Consider the following 19,604-nt stretch of genomic DNA (forward strand, 5'->3'; position numbering starts at 1 on the left):
AAACAGAGGAACTTCTCTCAATAATATAAAATAAGATGGTTCTATGGGAAAATATATAACTAAACATTTAAAAAAAATGTTTTGTATATTTTGCCAGTGTATCTAATATCTTTTGAAAATATTTTGAAATGCACCTTTTTAATATTGATCTTTCCTAACGTCTGCACACATCTTCTCCGAGTAGATTTATCTAGTTGGCGGATCCTGGATTTTCTTTTCAATCAAGGCCACATTTCACACAGAGGGGCCAATTATATGTCCAACATCTGAGCTCAGTTCCTGATTCAGTAATGTGCACTTGTAACCCCTTCCTTTTGGCTGTTGGCTCTAAAGCTTTGAGCAAAGCCTCACATCATAGTACGTTTTGAAAATTCCGTCAAGGACATGTTTTTCAAATATACGTTTTTTCTCCTTATGGATTTTTCTAGTTCATTATTTAAAGTGGTTTGTATTTCTGCATCATTATAATTATCTGTTATGTAAAAAAAACCACTCACAAGTGGGTCTGACTTCTCGCAGACCGTTTAGTTTCTACTCCCTGAGACCTTTTCGGTTGTAACGTAATGGATCACCCTGCCATTACAATCGTAATAAAGTTTTCCACATTACATTCGCTGATTGCTTTCTGTGCTTAACACCGGGTCAGGGACCTGGCAGATGATGAAAAGGAGAATGTAGTTTCCCTGTTGCATTGAGTTTAATAGAAGCTACAGTACTTGACATAAATCAAGTTATGAGTTGATGCTTTTACTCCGCAGGTCACGAAGCTCACAAGTTGCAGCAAGATCTGTATCTATTCTGGGAGCAGAGCACTTGACAGAGGTTGATTTGTGAGTCATGCAGCACCTTAACTTCTTTCCTCTTCTGTGTAGCGCCACATGAAGGGAGCGAACTGTGCAAGAAATGTTGATTTTTCAAAGATTCTTGATGTTTAAATTGCTTTATGTTAGAAAGGACCGTTAGTAATGAGTTCTTTGCTTAATTAATTCGATTTGAAACAACTTAATCACGTAAAATGTAAAGGTCTCTGTAGCTGCAGCCATATAAACCTGGCTGTCTCCCATCTTTATATTCATTGGGTTTATTTACAGCCAATGTGGCTTACTGCTTTATACTTTGTCTTTTTATGGCCACTACTGTGCATAAAGTCTCACTTATATATTACAGTCATAAATCACCGGGATTGATATCACAAAGGTATTGAGAAAACTAACTTGCTCAGTTTTGTGCACACATTATTCACAGTGCTACACTTCAGTTTCTATTGCATTTATCTAAAATTGTCAACCACAAAACAAAATTAATAAAAAAAAAAAAAAAACAGACAAAAAATAACCCAAACGAGTAAAAACACACATCAGTAAACTTCCTGTATATGAAATTACCTAACGACATCAGTATTCACAAAAAATCTATACAGAAGCCTAATTTGAATTTCCAAAGTGGAAGCATTAGAAGCAAATGTTTCAATAATTAATTTCACACTTTCCACGAACTCTCATCTGCGGTAAACCTCCCTCTCTTTCCATCATGTTCTATTATAATTCATGTTTGCAGTATAGATCAAATGAAAAAAGTCATGTTTGAGATGGAGAAATATTCAAAGAAGCTTTTTTTTTTTATATAAACCCTTTTCCCCGCCAAACACAATTAGGTTTATAATATAACTTTTTATTTCAGGAACGTCACACAACAGAGAAAAAAGTGGGATAATATTAACCTGGACAGACGAGTGAACATCTCTACCATTGATCGTCATGTGTCACCATGAGTATCTCCTCTGGCTCGTGTGCCAGGACCTGAGCCGTCACACGTCCGTGAATTAATAATCGATCAACCCCGCTGGTGTAGAACATGCTTCAAGCGTCAGAGGTAAACTGAAATAACTGATGTCTCATTGACTGGATCCTCCCATGTGGTCATCATGTTGATGGATGAGGTCATGGATTTAATTCAATTTGTGTGTTGTGTTAGATCCACGGGCTGCGGTATTCTACACTGGGATGGGGGGGTGTGTGTTTATTTGTCCCAGTGCCACGATGGTACAGTTTATGGCTGCGTGCATTTTATGGGTCGTTCGGCTTTTTGTGTGTGTGTGTGTGTGTGTGTGTGTGTGTGTGTGTGTGTGTGTGTGTGTGTGTGTGTGTGTGTGTGTGTGTGTGTGTGTGTGTGTGTGTGTGTGTGTGTGTGTGTGTGTGTGTGTGTGTGTGTGTGTGTGTGTGTGCACTGTGCTCGTGCTGTCCGGGTGACATATCGCTGCACTCTCCCTTGATTGCTGTGTACGCTGCTTCAGCCCTATTCATAAAAATGCAATTCCGTGCAGCTCTGTGCCTGACTTGACAAAATATACTACGACCCACCAGAGAGACAGATTTAAGACGTGAGAGAGCACCGAGGCTGCCACAGGGAATACGTGCTCAATAACCAAAAAACACAGGGTTTAATACAAATAATCCATCTGTAAAACAAAAACACAGGCTGAACTTTAATGCGCTAACAAAACCAGAAAGCAGAGCGATGGTCCAAAATTCAAATAAACAAGAGACTGGTTTTCTTTTTGGCTTTGTTGATTTATATATTAATCAAACCTTATTGTTTTCAGAGCAAACTGTGTCGATCCAGCTTTAAAATGTAAACAGAAGTTCAGGTCACTTTATCCGCATCAGTAGGTAGATTTGGTCGGCAGTCTGAGAAAGAAGCATCCGTTTGACAGACATCTTACAGACAGGACATGATAAAACGTAACAATAAAACATTTAAGCTTTATAAATAAAAAAAAATTGGAGTGAAATAAGTGTTTTCCTTTTCTTACAACAAAAGATGAAGTTAAAAAATAAGGCATCTGGATCTGGTTGTGTGTTGGTGTCTATGTCGTTATGTACCCTCTCCTCTAGAGAAAGATGGCCGCCAGTGACAGGAGACACAGCAGGGGGGCAGGGGGGGGGGGGGGGGGGGGTGATGACAGCTTCTCATACATGACAATAAGCAGCCTCCTGAAAAAGGCTCACTCTGCCCCGACTTCCCTGTTCAAAGAGAATGACATTAAAGTGGAAGAAGATGGAGAGGAGAGTTATTCTGCCGGGCATTACTCTGTCAGACATGAAAGTGAAGTGGCATCTCGAGTCTCCTCATAGTTTGTGAAATCCTGGTTTTCAGCCTGACCGAAGCACTTCACAGTTTCTTCGAGGCGCTCGTCGCTGCCTCCGACTGCTCCTTTGTAAACAAACGCTTGTGTGCAGCCTCTGACTTTGATGCTTTAAAGAGTCGGGGCACGGTTTTCATTTTCTCGCCGGTCTCTGTTGAACCCGTCCAGCCACCTGCCTTCCCTCCCCGCTCCCACTGTGGCCCATGGAGCATCCTGCTGCTTCCTTTCAAAACAGGAGGATGTGATGAGAGGATGTGAGCGCTGTGGTCGGGGTCTCTGGCGTGCTCGCCTTGCATAGCGGCCGTGTGAGGGGTGGCTCCGTGACAATGGGCTTCCTGGCAAATACTGCTTCCCTCTTTGCTGTGGAGGAAACGAGCTGGTTAAAGCAGAGCCTGCACAGGGGTTACAGTGTGTCTTATATATGGTGGAGGTCTCCTTGCAAACTGCTGCAGAGTGGGCACAATGCATCTCGAGACACAGTTGGAGCCCGGAGAGGCTCTTATAAGATCTTTCATCGTGCCACTGTACATTTTTTTTCAATACAATGGCGTTGTATACATTTTTGCTGCAGTGTGAGGAAGGTGTAAATCTAATTTCTTCACTCCTCCATCAGTGCTTGAACACGCAGAGGCAGTGAAAGTTTACAGCTGTTTTCTTCAATCTCCTTCTCAAGATGATGCCTCTGGAAAGCAGCAGCAGCTCTACACCAGCCCTACTTTCACCCTTATAAACAAACCCTCCACTCTCGCGCTGGGCCAAAGATGAAGCACTTGAGTTAGCTCGAATCTGTTTCCCCCAGCAGTGGTCCGGGCTTAAGATGGATCGAGGCGGATTTGCATGGGTTGGGGAGAGACTAAAGGAGAGAGAGAGAGAGAGAGAGAGAGATAGAGATGTTACTGCTAAGGCACAGCAAATGAGCGCTGAGGAGAGGGGAGGAGGGGGAGGGAGGAGAGAAAAAGGGGGGCATATTCACACAGATCAGAAAACAACAGTCCTGCTCTGTGCCCACAGGACAGATGCTGCTGTCTACACGCACTGAGATGGAGGGAGGGAGGGGAGATTGACTTTTACCTGCCAGAGACGCCACACTAACCCCCCCCCCCCCCCCCCCCCCCCTATTCTCTGCTCTCCCATTCAACCCAGCCTGTGTGCGGAGCCGCATGAGGGGACTGTCAGCCAGCACAGCACAGACGAAGCACCGAGATCAGAAAGCTGGCACAGCAAATTCTGCCTCCAGCTCTGCAACTTGCTCTGCCGCCCTTCTATTACTCTCCCTCACACGTGCACAACAGAAACGCTCTCGCAGCCGCACACTGAGGGAACTTTCTCTCTCGTGTGCACACTCGCACGCTGACAAGCGAGCAAGCAGGCGGGCAGGAAGGCACACCCCCCTCCCATTATCTGTGCGGCGGGCAGATCTGCTCGTATTGGTGAAGGCAGCACGGGGCTGTGTTCTGCTCCTCAGCAGCAGCATCACTAACAGCAGCAGCAGCAGCAGCAGCATCACTAACAGCAGCAGCAGCAGCAGGACGAGTCCAGAGGAGAGCAGTCATCACCAGAGATCACACACCATCCTCCACAGCGGAGGGTAAGCTTTCCTCTACTCCCTCTTTTCCTTACCCTTTTTCCCTTCTCTTCTTCTTTTTCACCATCTTGATGTGACGCAGTGTTTGGTGCTGACCTTCCCTCATCCCCCCCCTTCTTTCTTTCTCCTCAGTGTGTGCCAGTGGGACAGCCATGGAGGACACCATCACCTGCAGCCACGCCACCTTCTCCCAGGTGTTTGGACGCCAGGGGCAGCTCATGCAAGCCAGTGAGTAGCCTCAGTCACAGCCCTCCTACCCCCTGACAAACCTCTACACAGCCACAGTTACACTGTCAGTGTAACTCATCTCCACCCTCAGCGTTTCTCCAACATCCCATCCTCAATCTCTTTGTTGTTTTAATGCTGAGTGGTTCAACAAACCTTTTCTTTAGGTGCAACAATGTCAGAGTCAAAATCATCGGCTGCTGCTTGAAAAAAATCCTCATTTTTGGAGGGAAACTGTTATTTCTGTTCCGTGAGTGAAGAATCTCAGTGATGTGCAAGAAGAAATGACTGTATCAGGATTTTTGTTTTTCGTCCTCCATAGATTTTATTGTGATTGTGATTGCAGTTGATGTTTCTGTCGCTGCAGCAAGTTTCTGGGGAGCAGGTCAGACGCATCAACTTGAGTAGTTTTGTATTTTTAGGAAAACATGCAGGCTCCGAGCGGGGGTGGAGGCTGGGGCTGTGGCTCAGCTGTTTTGAGGCTCGCATTTTAGAAAAAGGGGAAGTTTGATATATAAAAACAAATCAGAAACAGGTTGCACTGAGGTTTTGTTATCATGATAACAGAGCAGTTGTAGAGAAATATCAATAAAGAACATTTCTGCATGTTTTATTAATTTGTTTTGAATTTTTACTGTCAGGTGTTTTAACAGATTTTCTCTGAAATATATTCATAATGCAGGAGTACAGTATTAATGAGTTGAGTCTGACAGGGTGAGACACTATCAGCGATGCTCTCAGAGCTCGGACTGATGGCTAAATTATTGAAAACTGAATTAATCTCAATCTTTCGAGGCTCAGAACCATCGAACACAACCTTGGAGCGCTGCCTACTCCAGTGATATCTTAATATGTGATGCAGCAGGTCAGGGTACACACTTCTCCCAGGAATGTGAGAGCGCAGATTGACTCCCCTCCAGAATGACAGTGTCGGCTGCATCCTCCCTCATCTGGCCTGCTTATCTCTGCTCTTGAAGTCGCGCTGTGAGAACTTAGTCGACGTCTTTTGATCCCTGCACTCCGCCATGAATGCAAAGTGATTCTTTGTATGCTGCTATGATAAATAATGAGGAGAGTCCAGGGCAGACGTCCAAATAAAACATCTCTTCACAGCTTACACTTTGACTTTGGCACATCAGCTGTTGGCTTCATTACCACCTGGAGAGAGACGTGTCTGAGTGGAGTTTCAACACAAGAGTCATTAGCAACAAATTGTGCTGAGACAGCTCGTTTTGTAGCTAATGATGAAACGCATCAGTTATTTTCCTGAGCTGGGAAATTCATGTTCCCCGATAATAGACTGTACATAAAGATGGATGACATGACAGCTCTCCAAAAGTGAAGCCAAAGCCTCTTGATCGCCCCCTGCTGGCTGGCTGTAGTTTAGGTGAGGAACCCCGCCTCCTCCATGTTAGTGGATGGGACATGGACCAAACCAAAAGGTCAAATACGACGATCTCACGGATGGTTTCCTTCATTTTAGTTTGCTCTTATCGAACTAAAACTTGTTTCACTAAATGAGTTTTAATAAGTTATTTGTTTTTAAAAACAGGGCGAAATGTCATTGTTGACAATGACTGACTCACGATTGGTCGAGCTTGTGTTTGGCAGGAACTTGATACCACGGCCACAAACTCCCCAATCTCTCTCTGCCACAGTTTACGGCTCCAAATGACATCATTGGCACAAGATGGCAGCTTTCGTATCCTGGTTATTTTGGCTACATTTCTGGATAGTGGGCAAACGTAAAGACCCGTCATACACCTTAATTTAAAGTCCACGGCCCTTGACACACTCTTGCTAATCTTGGTTGGCGGTTTTCATTTGTTGGGATGTGTTCCACCTGCTTCAGTCACTTGGTGCAGTGGGTCTGGGTTGTCGTCTCTGATATTCTCTCTATAATCGCCTACGGTGGCCAACAAGGACAAACCTGCTGTAATTGAATTCTCCAGGCCTCTAGGGGGATATTGCTTTTTGGTTTTGCATTTGCAACGTGTTTATTGGTTTTGTTTCCTGCAGCAGTGTTTTTGCCTTTGCTTCGTTGTTGCGTTTGTTTTTCACTTTAATATGTTTTTTTTACTTGGCATCCTCTCTGTATCTGCAGCTCGTTTCTCCTAATGGAAATGTTTTGGGCCACTGCAGCGTGTTTTCACTTGTTTTGCCGTATGCACTCCCTCTATGCACAAGAGCACCCTGTTATAAATAATGCACTTTGTGTGGATGTATCCGTGGGCTTAACACTCTGATGATAAGAGCATGTTACTGTTGAGGGGTTGCAGGGCTCTGATTTATATTCCGTTTCAGACATGCAGGCAGAACACTTCAAGAGTCTGCGTTTTGCTGATCTGCTTTGTTTTTTTTCCTGGTTTTATGTCTTTGCTTTGGCGAGCAGAGAGGGCGACTCTCTCTGGTTTTATGTGCAAACAACGTGTCCACAAAAACACAAGCACTGAACAACACAATCTGAGTGCTGAGATGTTAGTCGAACGTTTCACACTGACTGGACCTGTTGTGATTGCGTTGACATGCTTCACTGTGTGTGTGACTCGGTCAGTTCATCTGGAGGGTATCACAGTATAAAGAGAAGGTAAAACAAGATGAGGGTGCGGCAGTGCTGAAGAGTCCTATCACGTTGCATCATGGCTGACGGCTGAGTCAGTCGAGCCTTCAAAATAAAAGCGTGACAGGTTTACAAAACCCAAATGGAAACCCCAAAAATTAGAGCAGGGTAGTAAGAATTTAGACAAATGAGGGACAGCTGTAAAATAATACAGATGTATGGAATATATTTTGTAGTTCTCAACCGTTTTTGGCGAATGACCCTCAATGCAACAGATTGTTTTCTTGTGACCCACAATCACATGTTGCACAGTGTGTTTACTAAATTTAGAGCAGGACAAACAAAGTCATGTTCCCGTCCCAGGCTTGGTACAAATGGCCTAAAGAGGAACATCTACCCTAACTTCACAGAACAAGAAGTGAAGATTAGAGGAAATAAGAATGAAACATCATTTTATTTGCAGAAACATGTTTTTAATCTTCTTTTTTGGTCTCTTGTTAATCATCTCACGATCCCCTTATATTTATCTTGTGACCTCCTGATTAAGGCCCCACAGCTGGGCAGTGTTTACGAATGTAGAGGCACATTTTTAAACAGCTATATTTAATATTAAAAAATGAATAATGCCGTATCTCTTTTCACCGAAAGTCTTTTGTGTGCAGTGTGCATACACGATCTCTCTCATGCAAATTCTGTTTGATGAACAGATTAGTTGTCAGTGTGTTTGCACGAGCAAAAGGCGCAAATGTAACAGATATGCTAATCGCAGTTCCAGTTAGTCTGCTGCTGTGTTTTGATGTATTGAGCCGAAATTGGGTTTCATGCAAAGTTACTGTGAATCATTTTATGACAGGAATAAACAGGTTTCTGAGATAAGGAGATGAGGAGAAGAACAGGAGCTGTTAGGAAATGGGTTTCAACATTTGGAGATTAAACCTGCTCCTTCCTGTGTGCAGTGTGAATTGATCATACATACACAACATAAGCAAACTTTAAAAAGACTGTCCTCTTGTCCGAACAGCATTTTTCATTTGTGCAGTTTAGCTACGATTATAATTTTGCCCCAAAGCAAATGCCAAGTGAACCCTCTGTTTCTCCGAACCCCACGCATTATTCACTACATCTTGACTTTCTTTGTGTTGTCTCCTCATCGCTAGTTGAATCCTCTCCTCTATCTTACCTTTTATTTATACCAACAATTTGTCCTACTTTTCCACCTCAAGCTGCTTGCAGCAACGGAAAGTTCAGGAGGGCACAGCTTCTAAAAGAAGGAAAAAAGACTTGTTTTCACAGTCACTGCATTTTTCACAAATTCTTGCAAACTCAGGCTTTACTACTCCTTCAAAAGGAGGAGGAGGGGGGGGGGGGGGGGGGTTGCCCTGACACTGCAGCCGTTTCACTCACCAGTGATGTGACGACAGACGCAGTGTGTAAGGTTGTCAGCAGAAACGGAGTCCAGATGAAGGTCTACAGAGGTCTGTAATGTCTGAAACCTTCATTCTCCATCTGGTGTCGTAGTGTCATTCTCGTGTCTGTGCTCCGGGAGGTCAAGCCTCTGGCCTGTTGCCAGTGTTCTCATCCCTATTAGACTCCCGGGCTGTCGGACATCAGCCTGCACAGTGATGTAATTCCAGAAGAGAGTGTCTCTCTTTTACGTGCTTTTTTAATTGAGTCATTTTCAATGCAGTAGGTGTATGGAGACTAATCTCATAAGAGCAAACTTAAAAGTTTGCTCGTCTCTTGGCGAATGTTCAATCAGAAACATTAAACATGGAAATAGAATCTACAGCCACGGTTGGATTGATCTAATATGTCCCTCACCCGAGTATCTTATCTTAGTTACCTTATTGATCCTGGTCCCTGGGCTTCAGCAGCAGCACTGAGAATCACTCAGTCACAGTCAATACAGGCCTCATTTAGATCATGCTCCCTCCTCTAATCCCTATATTGGATTTAAGAACGGAGAGTGGTGGACACGTGTCTGTCAGTCAGTTAGTGCTCCCCAATCACAGCGCCAGCTTCTGGCCAATCAGAGCAGTTACACGATGACTTCCACCAAGGAGGTTGTGTTTTTTTGTCAGCAGGATTATGCAAAAAAAATTGACTTTTGGTGTGAGGGGACAATCCTCAATATTGTGTTTTTTTTTGACAGTTTTACCAATTCTCTGGGGAATGACTCTAACTATATAACTCCCACTGCGGTTGAATGTATCGGCCAACCATTGAAGATTCATTCTGCACAGTTTTCTTTTCAGACTCATGAGGTCACAGTGACTTTTGACCTTTGATCACTGAAATCTAATCACTTCAACTTTGAGTCCAAGTGACAACTGGTCTGTCAAGGCAGAGGCCACTTTGACCCTTGAGTTGACCATTCAAATCTAATCAGTTAATCTGAACGTCTGCTGCAAATTCAAAGAAATGTTCTCTTGCTGATCTTGAGACATTGTGGGATGGACGTAAGGAGAGACAACCCGAAGATGTAATGCCTCCTGCCACTTCCTGTTTCCGACACTGAGGCATTAAAGTCAGGCAGATTGAGGGAACTGATTTCTATGAGCATGTGGGTCCTGGTGGAGGTATGAACTCTCCTGAGTTTCATTTCTCTATAAGTTGCTGTTATTGTTTGGTTCCAGTTTTAGCTCAAGTATTAATATCTACAAACTGGGCTTAGTCTTTGTTGTGTATTTAGTTGCATATGCTGCTTCGGTCTTCAAGGCAGGGGATCACACGTATCCTCATTAGCACACTTTCCCTCGAGTTGATCAATAAGCCGATAGGAGTTCACTGACTGTATTAGTTCAGCGTTTTGCTCTCAGCACAGACAGGAGATCAACTTCTCCCCTTGACTGACAGGAGTCTCCCAACTGACTGGAAATCCGGTGTTTAGAGGGTGAACAGCTTCATGAACTCCTGACCAGTCACTCACAGCACAGAGAGACAGCTGCTAGAATAATATGATTCAACATGTGCTGTTTGATGGAGCTCCAAACAAAACTGAGTTTTTATAGAATGAAAAATTGAAGTAGGTTAAAACTCCCAAGCAACTCCATCTTTTCTGATTGATATTTTATATTTATTTTGCTCCTTTTTTACTTTTTTGTTGGTTTCTTTTGAGTGAAAAATACAAGATTTTTTTAGTTTCTTTGCTCAAACAAACAGAATAAAAACAGATGTGAAACCGTTTTGACAGAAGAGGTCTTGAAGCTGCTTAGTGATTATACCATCAATAAAAAGGAAATTGACACAAAGCATATAATAAGAAGTAAGAGATGCAGCAGATCAACACCTTAGGCTGATAGTGATCCAATATTAAGAAAGAGGCTAAAGTTATATTAACAGCTCTGAGGCTCAGTGGTGCCTGGAGCCAAATGTCAGAATGCTAACATGCTCATGCAGATGGTGTTTAGTAGATACAATGTTTACCATGTTCACCATGTTAGTTTAACGTGATGAGATGCAAACATTTGCTAACAAGCATTAGACACAAAGTACAACTGAGACTAAAGTGTCACAAGTTATCTGGTTATAAACCAAACTTCTGGGCAAAGTCAGGGGCGTTGCAACATGGAGCTGAGAGGGGGGACCGGAGAACTGCTGACTACGTTAGTCCACAGCAGCAACTGATGGCATAAGAGCAAGAGTTGGAGAAAGACCAAAATGATTATGAGTCATCTAGGGACACAGATGTGTGTCCCAACATTTCAATACCAGCAATCCAGTAAGTTTTGGTTACACACGAGATCTTGGAGGAAAGTGTCAAGTGATCAACAAAATCATGAGGATTCATTTTCTGGGAACCATGAACATCAGTTTCATGGTAGTAGGTTTTTTGTTATTTCAGTGGGGACCCAAGTGTCAAACCGATCAGCAGACTCTTTTAATGACCTGTTTTTCTGATCCAGGGACAAAACATCAGCTGCTGCGTCGTCCTCCGTCCCGCACAAAAGATGACTCTGTTCCTTCAGCAGCTCAGCAGCAAACTCTGTGTGTTTTATTGTGTGTGCTGGATTTATTACAGCTGAAGAGCTTTGCTGTCTCTTCGACCTTTCATACATTGCTGCATTGTTTGAAAGGATTACAGGAATTTCTTGCACTTTGAACTGTGGTGCCTCCTCTCACTCACCTTCTCTTAATCTTCTTCCCTCTCCATCTCTATCTCTCCCTCACACATGCACACACACACACACACATGCACCCAGAGTCGTAGAAAAAGTGAGGTTTTTGCATAATACAAAAAGTGTAAGTGGATGCATATAAGCTGAACACTGTGCGCTCAGCGAACACATCTCCCGGATTTAACAGTCACTCATCTCCACCACTTTAAAAGCAGCTAAATTTGTCACTGCTCGATCTGAACTGAGCTGACAGGAGAGTGTGTGAACAACAGCAGGTTCCACAGGAGGGCTAATCCTGCTCATCTTGACACGTGTGTGTGTGTGTGTGTGTGTGTGTGTGTGTGTGTGTGTGTGTGTGTGTGTGTGTGTGTGTGTGTGTGTGTGTGTGTGTGTGTGTGTGTGTGTGCGTGTGCGTTTTGTATAGTTAGGTGAAAGTGTGGTATTAAATATGAAATTGTGGAAATTGTTTGAATAACTGCATTATTGAACAAAATGATCACAGTTATCATTATGCATTACGTTGGTATTGATACACATGTTTAAATAGTACTGACACACAAACTAAAGTAATTTCATCAAGTTTTATATTTAAATCATATATTCCTCAGTACAAATTTTTAATCTGGCACCAACACCACATCAACATTAGCATTTTGTTTAACAATGAAAACTCAAACACTTTAAAACTCCACACAGGGAGATCAGATTCAAACCAAGACTCTTCTAGCTGTGAGGCACCTGCTACTAACCGCTGCACCACCCTCTGATGACACATGTTCTTAATAGATTGAAAAACTTAGAGAGCAGCTTCCAGTGTGCCGTTCAACTCCGCACAGATGTTCTGCATCATTAAACCCTGTGCCTGCCTATCTGCTGACTCTGCACATCTTCCTCACCCTGCCCGGTGCTGCTGGCCTCCTTTTCCCTCCCTGCCTGCCATAAACCCCTTACTGCTCAGCGCTGCTCTGCAGACACATGCTGAGCTTCTTTCCAAAACCCTATGGCTCATCTCACAACACAGCCCAGAGCAGATGCAGTAAATTGAGAGAGGAGGAGAAGGAAGGACAAGAAAACAGTCAACACCTACAGCCCAGTGCACAAAACTGAAAACTTAGAGAGAACTTAAAATCACAGCAAAAAGATGTCACAGTCTAAACGTCAAAACCTCACCTCAGCAAACATGGCTGAAAAATGTTTAAGCCTTATTATACAGCTCAGTGTGACTGTAAATATTATCCTGCTCCATCAGACATCCCACTTCTTATCACTCGGTGCACGGCAGCACTGCGATGCAGAGAGCAATCCTGAGGAGAATCTGGCATAGTCTCCGTCTGTATAAATTTGCATCACTAGTTATTGCAGCCGCTCCTGTGGTGATGAAATATAACCTATTCTCCGGGGTGCTTCTCTTTAACATGCAGGGCTTGTCAGGTCTTGATAGAAGCAACAGTGCAGACCGTGTCTGTCTGTGTTACAATGAGAGGGTGAGAGTTTCAGTTGGATTGACTCCCTGCGTATATGACCAGAAAATGTTAACAACCTGGAGGAGGAATCTTTTGGTTAGATTCTCACCCCGGTCTGTTGGGTTGTTGGTTTAAGGTTTTGATTTCAAGACGGATTTCCCGGGAACTAGGTGGAAGGATACGCCGTGGGTCAGGAAAGAACCCCATTCGTTTCGGTGCAGATCTGAATCAGGGGGCGATTGTTTTGCTTCTTAAAACCTCAGCGTTCGATTCTACATATTTGTGGATCTTATCGCGGTTGTTCCTCTGAATTATAGAAAGGCCCTCACCCTTTTTGCTGAAGCGCGTGAAGCTCAGTGATGTTTTGACAGCGTGAAAAGCTAATGAGCAGAGCTACTTTTGAACCTCCGCACTTTGAATCAGATATGCTCAGAAGCTGAAGACGCTCGACTGCTACTGTGCTTTGCCACCAGTTTACCCAACAAAGGATGACGGGTATATTTAATCCAGAGTTTCTTAGGTGCAGCTACAAGAGAGGAGTCGGCTTTGATTCACGTCAGGAGATCACACAAGCTTTGAATCTGCCGGAGCTCATGATGAGGAAGTGTTAATAAGAAAAGGCTCATTGTGAAACCCATTGTGTTTAAGAGGAGATTGTGAGGAGTGTGTGTTTGCAGATGAGTGTGTTTATGGCCACGTGTGAACCAAACAGCCAACCACCCCAGGGATGAGCTCAATGGCTGCTATATATCCCATGGTAATAGGCCTTAATGTGAGTATTGAGCTACTAATTTCCCATATCATGTGACATTAGCTGCAGCTTGTGTGTAAAGATTGGTCACCGATACCAACTCACCAGAGCCGACGCCTCAGTGACGTCTCACATCAAATGCTCTGTCGGACGCCTCTGGTGGTTCTGCTGCCGCTCTACTTGTTGAATAGCTCCTTGTCCTCGCTTCCACCTCACGCTGACGAGGACAAGCTGAGGTAAAACATTCAGGAGCCGTCGGTGTGACACGAATGTCTGCGCTCAATGCGTCCCAGCACCTGTCGAGCTCCACAGCCTTCCACCTTGGCAACAAGCAGAATAATAATCCCGGGACATAGCGTCATTAATTTACCGGTGTATGAATTAAATAGTCTTTGGGGCAACATCCCATAAACAAACAGCCTCCTCATTAGTGAGAATGAGAGCTACAGTGAAGCCTTAAGGCGAGCTAATTGGAATGTTACCCATGGAGTCATGCAGAATATATTGAGAAGAAGAAATAAAGTAATTATTTCATGGAAAAGACCTGATGTTTGTGTAATTAGGATTTAGTCTGCCACTTAGTGTACTGAGGAGTTTAAAGTCAATGTGAGATAAATAACTAAGCCTCATCAAATGTTTGGATCGTTAATCCAAAACAGACATTTTTCCCTGGTTCAATCTGAAAAATGCAAACAGTCAATAGGGATTTGGCTTTTCCCCACTTTTCAATTCAACCAATCATATTTTGCCATGACATCTGAGAACCAATCATCAGGCTGCTGTCATATTTTGAACTCTTTTCTCTTTTTGACTTGCACTGCAGTGGTGTAAAATTCCTAGACAACTTTTTTTCTTCTATGTTCAAACCGTATTAAATTAATTAATTAAACCTGCAAGAGATGATTATTTTCAAAATTGTGGGGAAATCTTAACGTTTCGTGATTTGTTTGATCAGTTTTACAAAAACATTTACATTGATACAAAACAAGGAGAAACAGCACATCATAACATCTGTCAAATTTGGTCATGAAAAATATCTTGGTTAGTTGCAACTGGTTAGTTGTCCATTGCATCTTTCAGTTACTTTCTCCTGATGTAAATGATTTTGTTTGCCAAGTGGAAAAGTCCAATCAAAGAATGGTGTAAAGGTCAAACTTGATATGATGACAATGATATGATGATGATGACGATGATATGAACAGCATCTGAATGACTACACCCCCACAAAAAACAAACAATTGCCCAGAATTGTCTCTGGAAAGAAACGTTGAACTTAGTATCGTGTTGATGTGTCTTTGAACTCAAGTTGTTTACCTGCACAGCAACGTGTTAATGACTGATAGCCGAGGCTAATACCCGCAGCTTGAACTCAGAGTGGCTCATCTGCACCCGGAAACCTGCATTTACACTGAATTCTGAGAATCAAAGTGGGTGAGGATGATAACGGATTCAGACCCGTCAACTTATATTTGAGCGAATATGAACTTCAGCCGTTTAATCCCATTCGGTCTCGTTTCAAGCTTTGTGAGTTGTGTGCTAGGTGCCATTGTGCTGCAGCACAAAGATGCACTCCGGCTCTGACCCACTTTCTCTTGCCATGAAAGACAGGTACAGACACTCATTCGCAAACTGTCCTAATTGGCTGTGGCCTTGTCACGGGTGTCGCCTGTAGGCTCGGCTCTCGAACAAGCCACCCCGGCGTGGAGCCTCTGGATTCTGAGATGTCATGTATGAGCTCACACAGGTCTGCTCTAACAAGGGATGTTTAGCTTGACTCTGGGAAAACAACAGAGTCGCTCCTTATCTGAGCTGAGAAGTTTCCTCCTCTCTGTCTGCCAATCGTAGGGTGTTGGCAAAGTTTCTCAACAAACAGTGACAATGTGTTGAGATATTTGCAGCATCTAAAACATTAGAGGGGAAGTTGAGGTGGGCAAAAGTATTATAGAAGGAGAAAAAGTATCGGTTTCTCCAACAATAGTCTAAAAGAACATGATGGCGTTGACGCGTTGAGCTTTGTCTTCCTCTGCAGCTGCTGTCACCGATGCTGTTTTTCCTCCTCCTCCTCCTCCTCCTCCTCCTCCTCCTCTTCCTCCTCCTCCTCCTCCTCCTCCTCCTCCTCCTCCGCTCAACGTGACATGTTCTTATCAAAGTGATTCGTCTTTGGCAAACAATTGACGTATCTAACTGATACGGACGGATGAGGCGGGTTGCAGAGTAATTTGTACGCTAATTAAAACACACACTTCTTGAGTGCACTCAGCATACACACAGGGTTGTTGAGTAACAGGACAAGAGGGAGGATTTTTCGACTTTAACTCATGCGCGGCTGGTTGGAGGATATAAGCGCTTCATGTGATGCTTTAACCTCCTCCTGCTCTGTGACTGATGAAGCTGTTATGAAACAGTTATCATCTAAACTAACATCAATTAACCTTTAACCCTGAAAATCGATTTAAATTATTCAAACAGTCCGTCTCCTGACCCCTGACCGGTTGTACGAGCCGGCAGTTGCGTGGCCTTTTTTTTTTCTTCACCATTACACACACACTGTTGCATCTGATATCAACCAGAGCTGCTCCTTATCTGAGAATGAATTAGCTGCGTGTGAAGCTGTGTCGTGGCCCAGTGGAGGATGGTCAGCGGGATCCACTGACGTCCGACTGGTTTCATCAGGTGCCGGAGAGAAGGCAGATTATCAAAGGTCCTGCTGAGGCTTTTATCTTCGCCACGCTCCCCAGGATTTATTTTTCGAAAGTTTTTGATTCAAAGGCAGAAGAGAAAAAAAATCCCTCTGCATCGGCCTGTTGTTCTTCTCACTAGTGGCCGTCTGATCAAAGTAATGGAAGATCACTGTCGGGCACTTTAACCTGGCGTTTTTCTGGACTGTTAAATATCTTATTTTAATTATAGATCAGTAGCAAGACGAGATCAGACGCTTTACGTTTTATTTGGAGATAATTGTTTTTTTCTCGTTTGAAGTTTTTGAAGAGTTGATGAAAGGTTATTAGGAAAACTACAGAATCATTTATTTAACACAGTTTGCCTTGTAGGTGTTTGATGTTTTTGTATTGGTTGTCTCGAGATGACGCCGAGGTCTTATGGTGTGGAGCAGTGACCGATGATGTCATGGGCCGGTCGACACTTCCCCTCTTAGAAATACGCAGCTGCTCAGGCCGCTCTCAGCGACGCAGTGAGAGAAGGTGCGTGTTCGCGTCATGTGGACGCAGCATGTATCGAAGCTGCCAGGTGGTGGCAATGTTGCTGTGGGCAAAATGAAATTCCTCCTGCAGTCTCAGTCCTCACACTGGAGCTGGATGCTGTAATGCAGAGGCAGTGATCAGGAGGAGATGCAGAGAAGGGTCTGAAAGGGTTTTACCTAAGCTGATTGTTTACTGTCTTTATTGAAAAAGGTCAAAGGGAAACTATGGACCTCACATAAATATATTAAATATATTAAGATCTGCTGAGATGTTGTTTTGGGGAAATTAAAAGATTCACGATTTTTTTTGAGCAAGTCATTTAGGATTTATTGTTTTTTCAGATATGGGGATCACACATTTCAACACTATCTCACAGTTCAGGATTAAAAGATGTAGTTTGTGATTTCAACGCCAAAAGTATGAGCGTCTGCACGATTATATACATTATCTCAAAGCTTTGTTTTTCATCTAGCAAAGAACCTTTGCTTCAGATATAGATGACTCTAAACGACCTATTTTTCCATCAAAAGTCCAAAAGAGCCTGATGCAAATGACTCTGCAGCTGCCAGAACTAACGCTGCCTGCAGCTGCAGAGGGGAGTGCAGGGGGCAGTCCTTCACACATTACTTTACAGATCAAAGTTGTCTTTATTCTGTGGCGAAGCTCTGGAAGAGACGTCATCAACAATAACTCGATGTGTGGTGTTAGGACAGATTTGGGCGTTTGCAGAGCAGTGAGGGTCAAATGAAATATGCTGTTGTGTTGCATTATGGGAAATATCAGCAGGTCATCGCAGCCTCTTAATGCTCTAGTTATTACGATAGTCTCTAAGGTCTGTCCCTTATGGAAGTGAAAAACTAAATAATTGAAGCTTCTTTTTTACAGTTTTATGTATTTTGAACAGAAACGGTTTCATGAGCTTTGCTCTGGATGAACTCGACTGACCTCAATCCCATCCTGCACCTGTGGGATCCACTGAGATCATTCAGGTCTTACTGCTGAACGTCGGTGGCCAATCTCATGGAGACTCTGCAGAGTGGGAGCAAATTCCTGCAGCCAGGTTCCACAGTCAATTTATGTATTATCTGTTTTCGTTGTTATTTATAAGTGACTACATTTTAATTAAGGTGCATATCACTTAGTTGCATGTAGTGGTTTAATATTTCTCTCCTTAAATAGTCAGTGATGTTTCCTGGAGGTGTTTTTCTGCAGATGTTTGATTGAATCCTTGACAAAACAGTTTTAGGATGAATGAGAAAATTATTATAAAAATGAGTTTGCAGAGGGAAGGTTTTACACTTCATATTTTAATAATTTACTCAGTGAAATATTGGTGAGACTGAAGAGATAGAATGACGGTGTCAGTCAATTGGTCCATCACTTTATTTCTGAATTTATCCACTGTTACTGGATGGATTTCCATGAATTTCAGTGCAAACATCAATGTTCCCTTCAGGAGTGTTGTCTTAGTGATTCATAAACATTCCATCTGGCATCTTCATCAGGTCAAAAGTTTGATTTGACAAGTATTTTAGTATGTGACAAAAAATACCTTCAGCCTCAACTGCACTTTGTGTTTAGTGGTAATTAAAAAAAGTCAGCACATTAAAATAAGATTCTCACGTCAGTAAACACAGAATCTGCTGCACATTAGGACTGCGGCATTGACTCTGACCATAGAGATGTGTGTGTTCAATGTGCAGCCTCACAAAGTTGTTGGAATAGTTATTTAATTATGTTCCAGTTTAACTTTTAAATGACCAATTTGACTCTTCAAATGGAGACAACTGACCAAGTCACTCAGCCAAGTCAAGGACTCTTTTGACGTATTGATCCAATAACAAGCTAACACTAAGTTGATCAATATTCCTTTCACTCATAACGAAACTGATCATTGGCCTCCAGTTTATTTACAGGCAACAAAGCAGGATTAGAAAGTAAGCTGAGTTTTGTGATATTCCTGCTTCAAACTGGCTGAATAGAGTTGAAGTGAAATGTCTCGATGTGGCTCTGATCAGATCAGATACCGTTTATTATCTAAAACAAGCCACAACCTGCCTGTTGCATAGTGAGAAATAAGAATGAAATACAGAGTGGAGGGGGGGGGCTCCTGACAGACGCCTCAACATCAGCCCGCCTGCACGATTCTGGGATTTCTTGTTGCTTAAGTCACGAGGGAACACGGCAGCACAAAGAAGTGTACGACTCACGCGGTGTGTTTTCCAGGGAGGTCAATCTCCTAAACCCACTGTCACAATTATGAACTTCATGTTCACATTATAATACCGGCTTTGAGCGTAAAGGCAGACAAAGCTCCTCACACACAAGAGCCTCCGTCTGCTCTGCATCAGCAATGAGTGGACACCAGCCAGAGAGAGCGGAGGAGACATTGAGGGAGCGTGACAGTGGAGTGTAATATCAAGTATGAAGCTTCCAATCATATGTGTGTGTGATGTTTGCAGTTCACCGGATGCTTTTAGCAAATTTTTTTAGAATAAATGTTCTAATTCTCTCTTCTGTATACTTATATAGTTTTGTTTTATTCCTTTATGTAAAA

General features: G+C 43.1%; 1 protein-coding gene across 1 annotated transcript in view; it reads left to right on the forward strand.

Moving 5' to 3' along the window:
* Positions 1 to 4,646: 4,646 nt before the first annotated feature.
* The window catches only part of kaznb (kazrin, periplakin interacting protein b), a 98,170-nt gene continuing 83,212 nt past the window's right edge, over positions 4,647 to 19,604 (forward strand). Inside the window, exons 1-2 of the mRNA XM_053432896.1 lie at positions 4,647 to 4,733; positions 4,863 to 4,958. Coding sequence (XP_053288871.1) covers positions 4,883 to 4,958 — 76 coding nt within the window. The 5' untranslated portion in view covers positions 4,647 to 4,733; positions 4,863 to 4,882. The remainder of the gene's footprint in view (positions 4,734 to 4,862; positions 4,959 to 19,604) is intronic.

The sequence above is a fragment of the Pleuronectes platessa genome, chromosome 2 (assembly GCF_947347685.1).
Source record: "Pleuronectes platessa chromosome 2, fPlePla1.1, whole genome shotgun sequence".
Lineage (NCBI taxonomy): Eukaryota > Metazoa > Chordata > Actinopteri > Pleuronectiformes > Pleuronectidae > Pleuronectes > Pleuronectes platessa.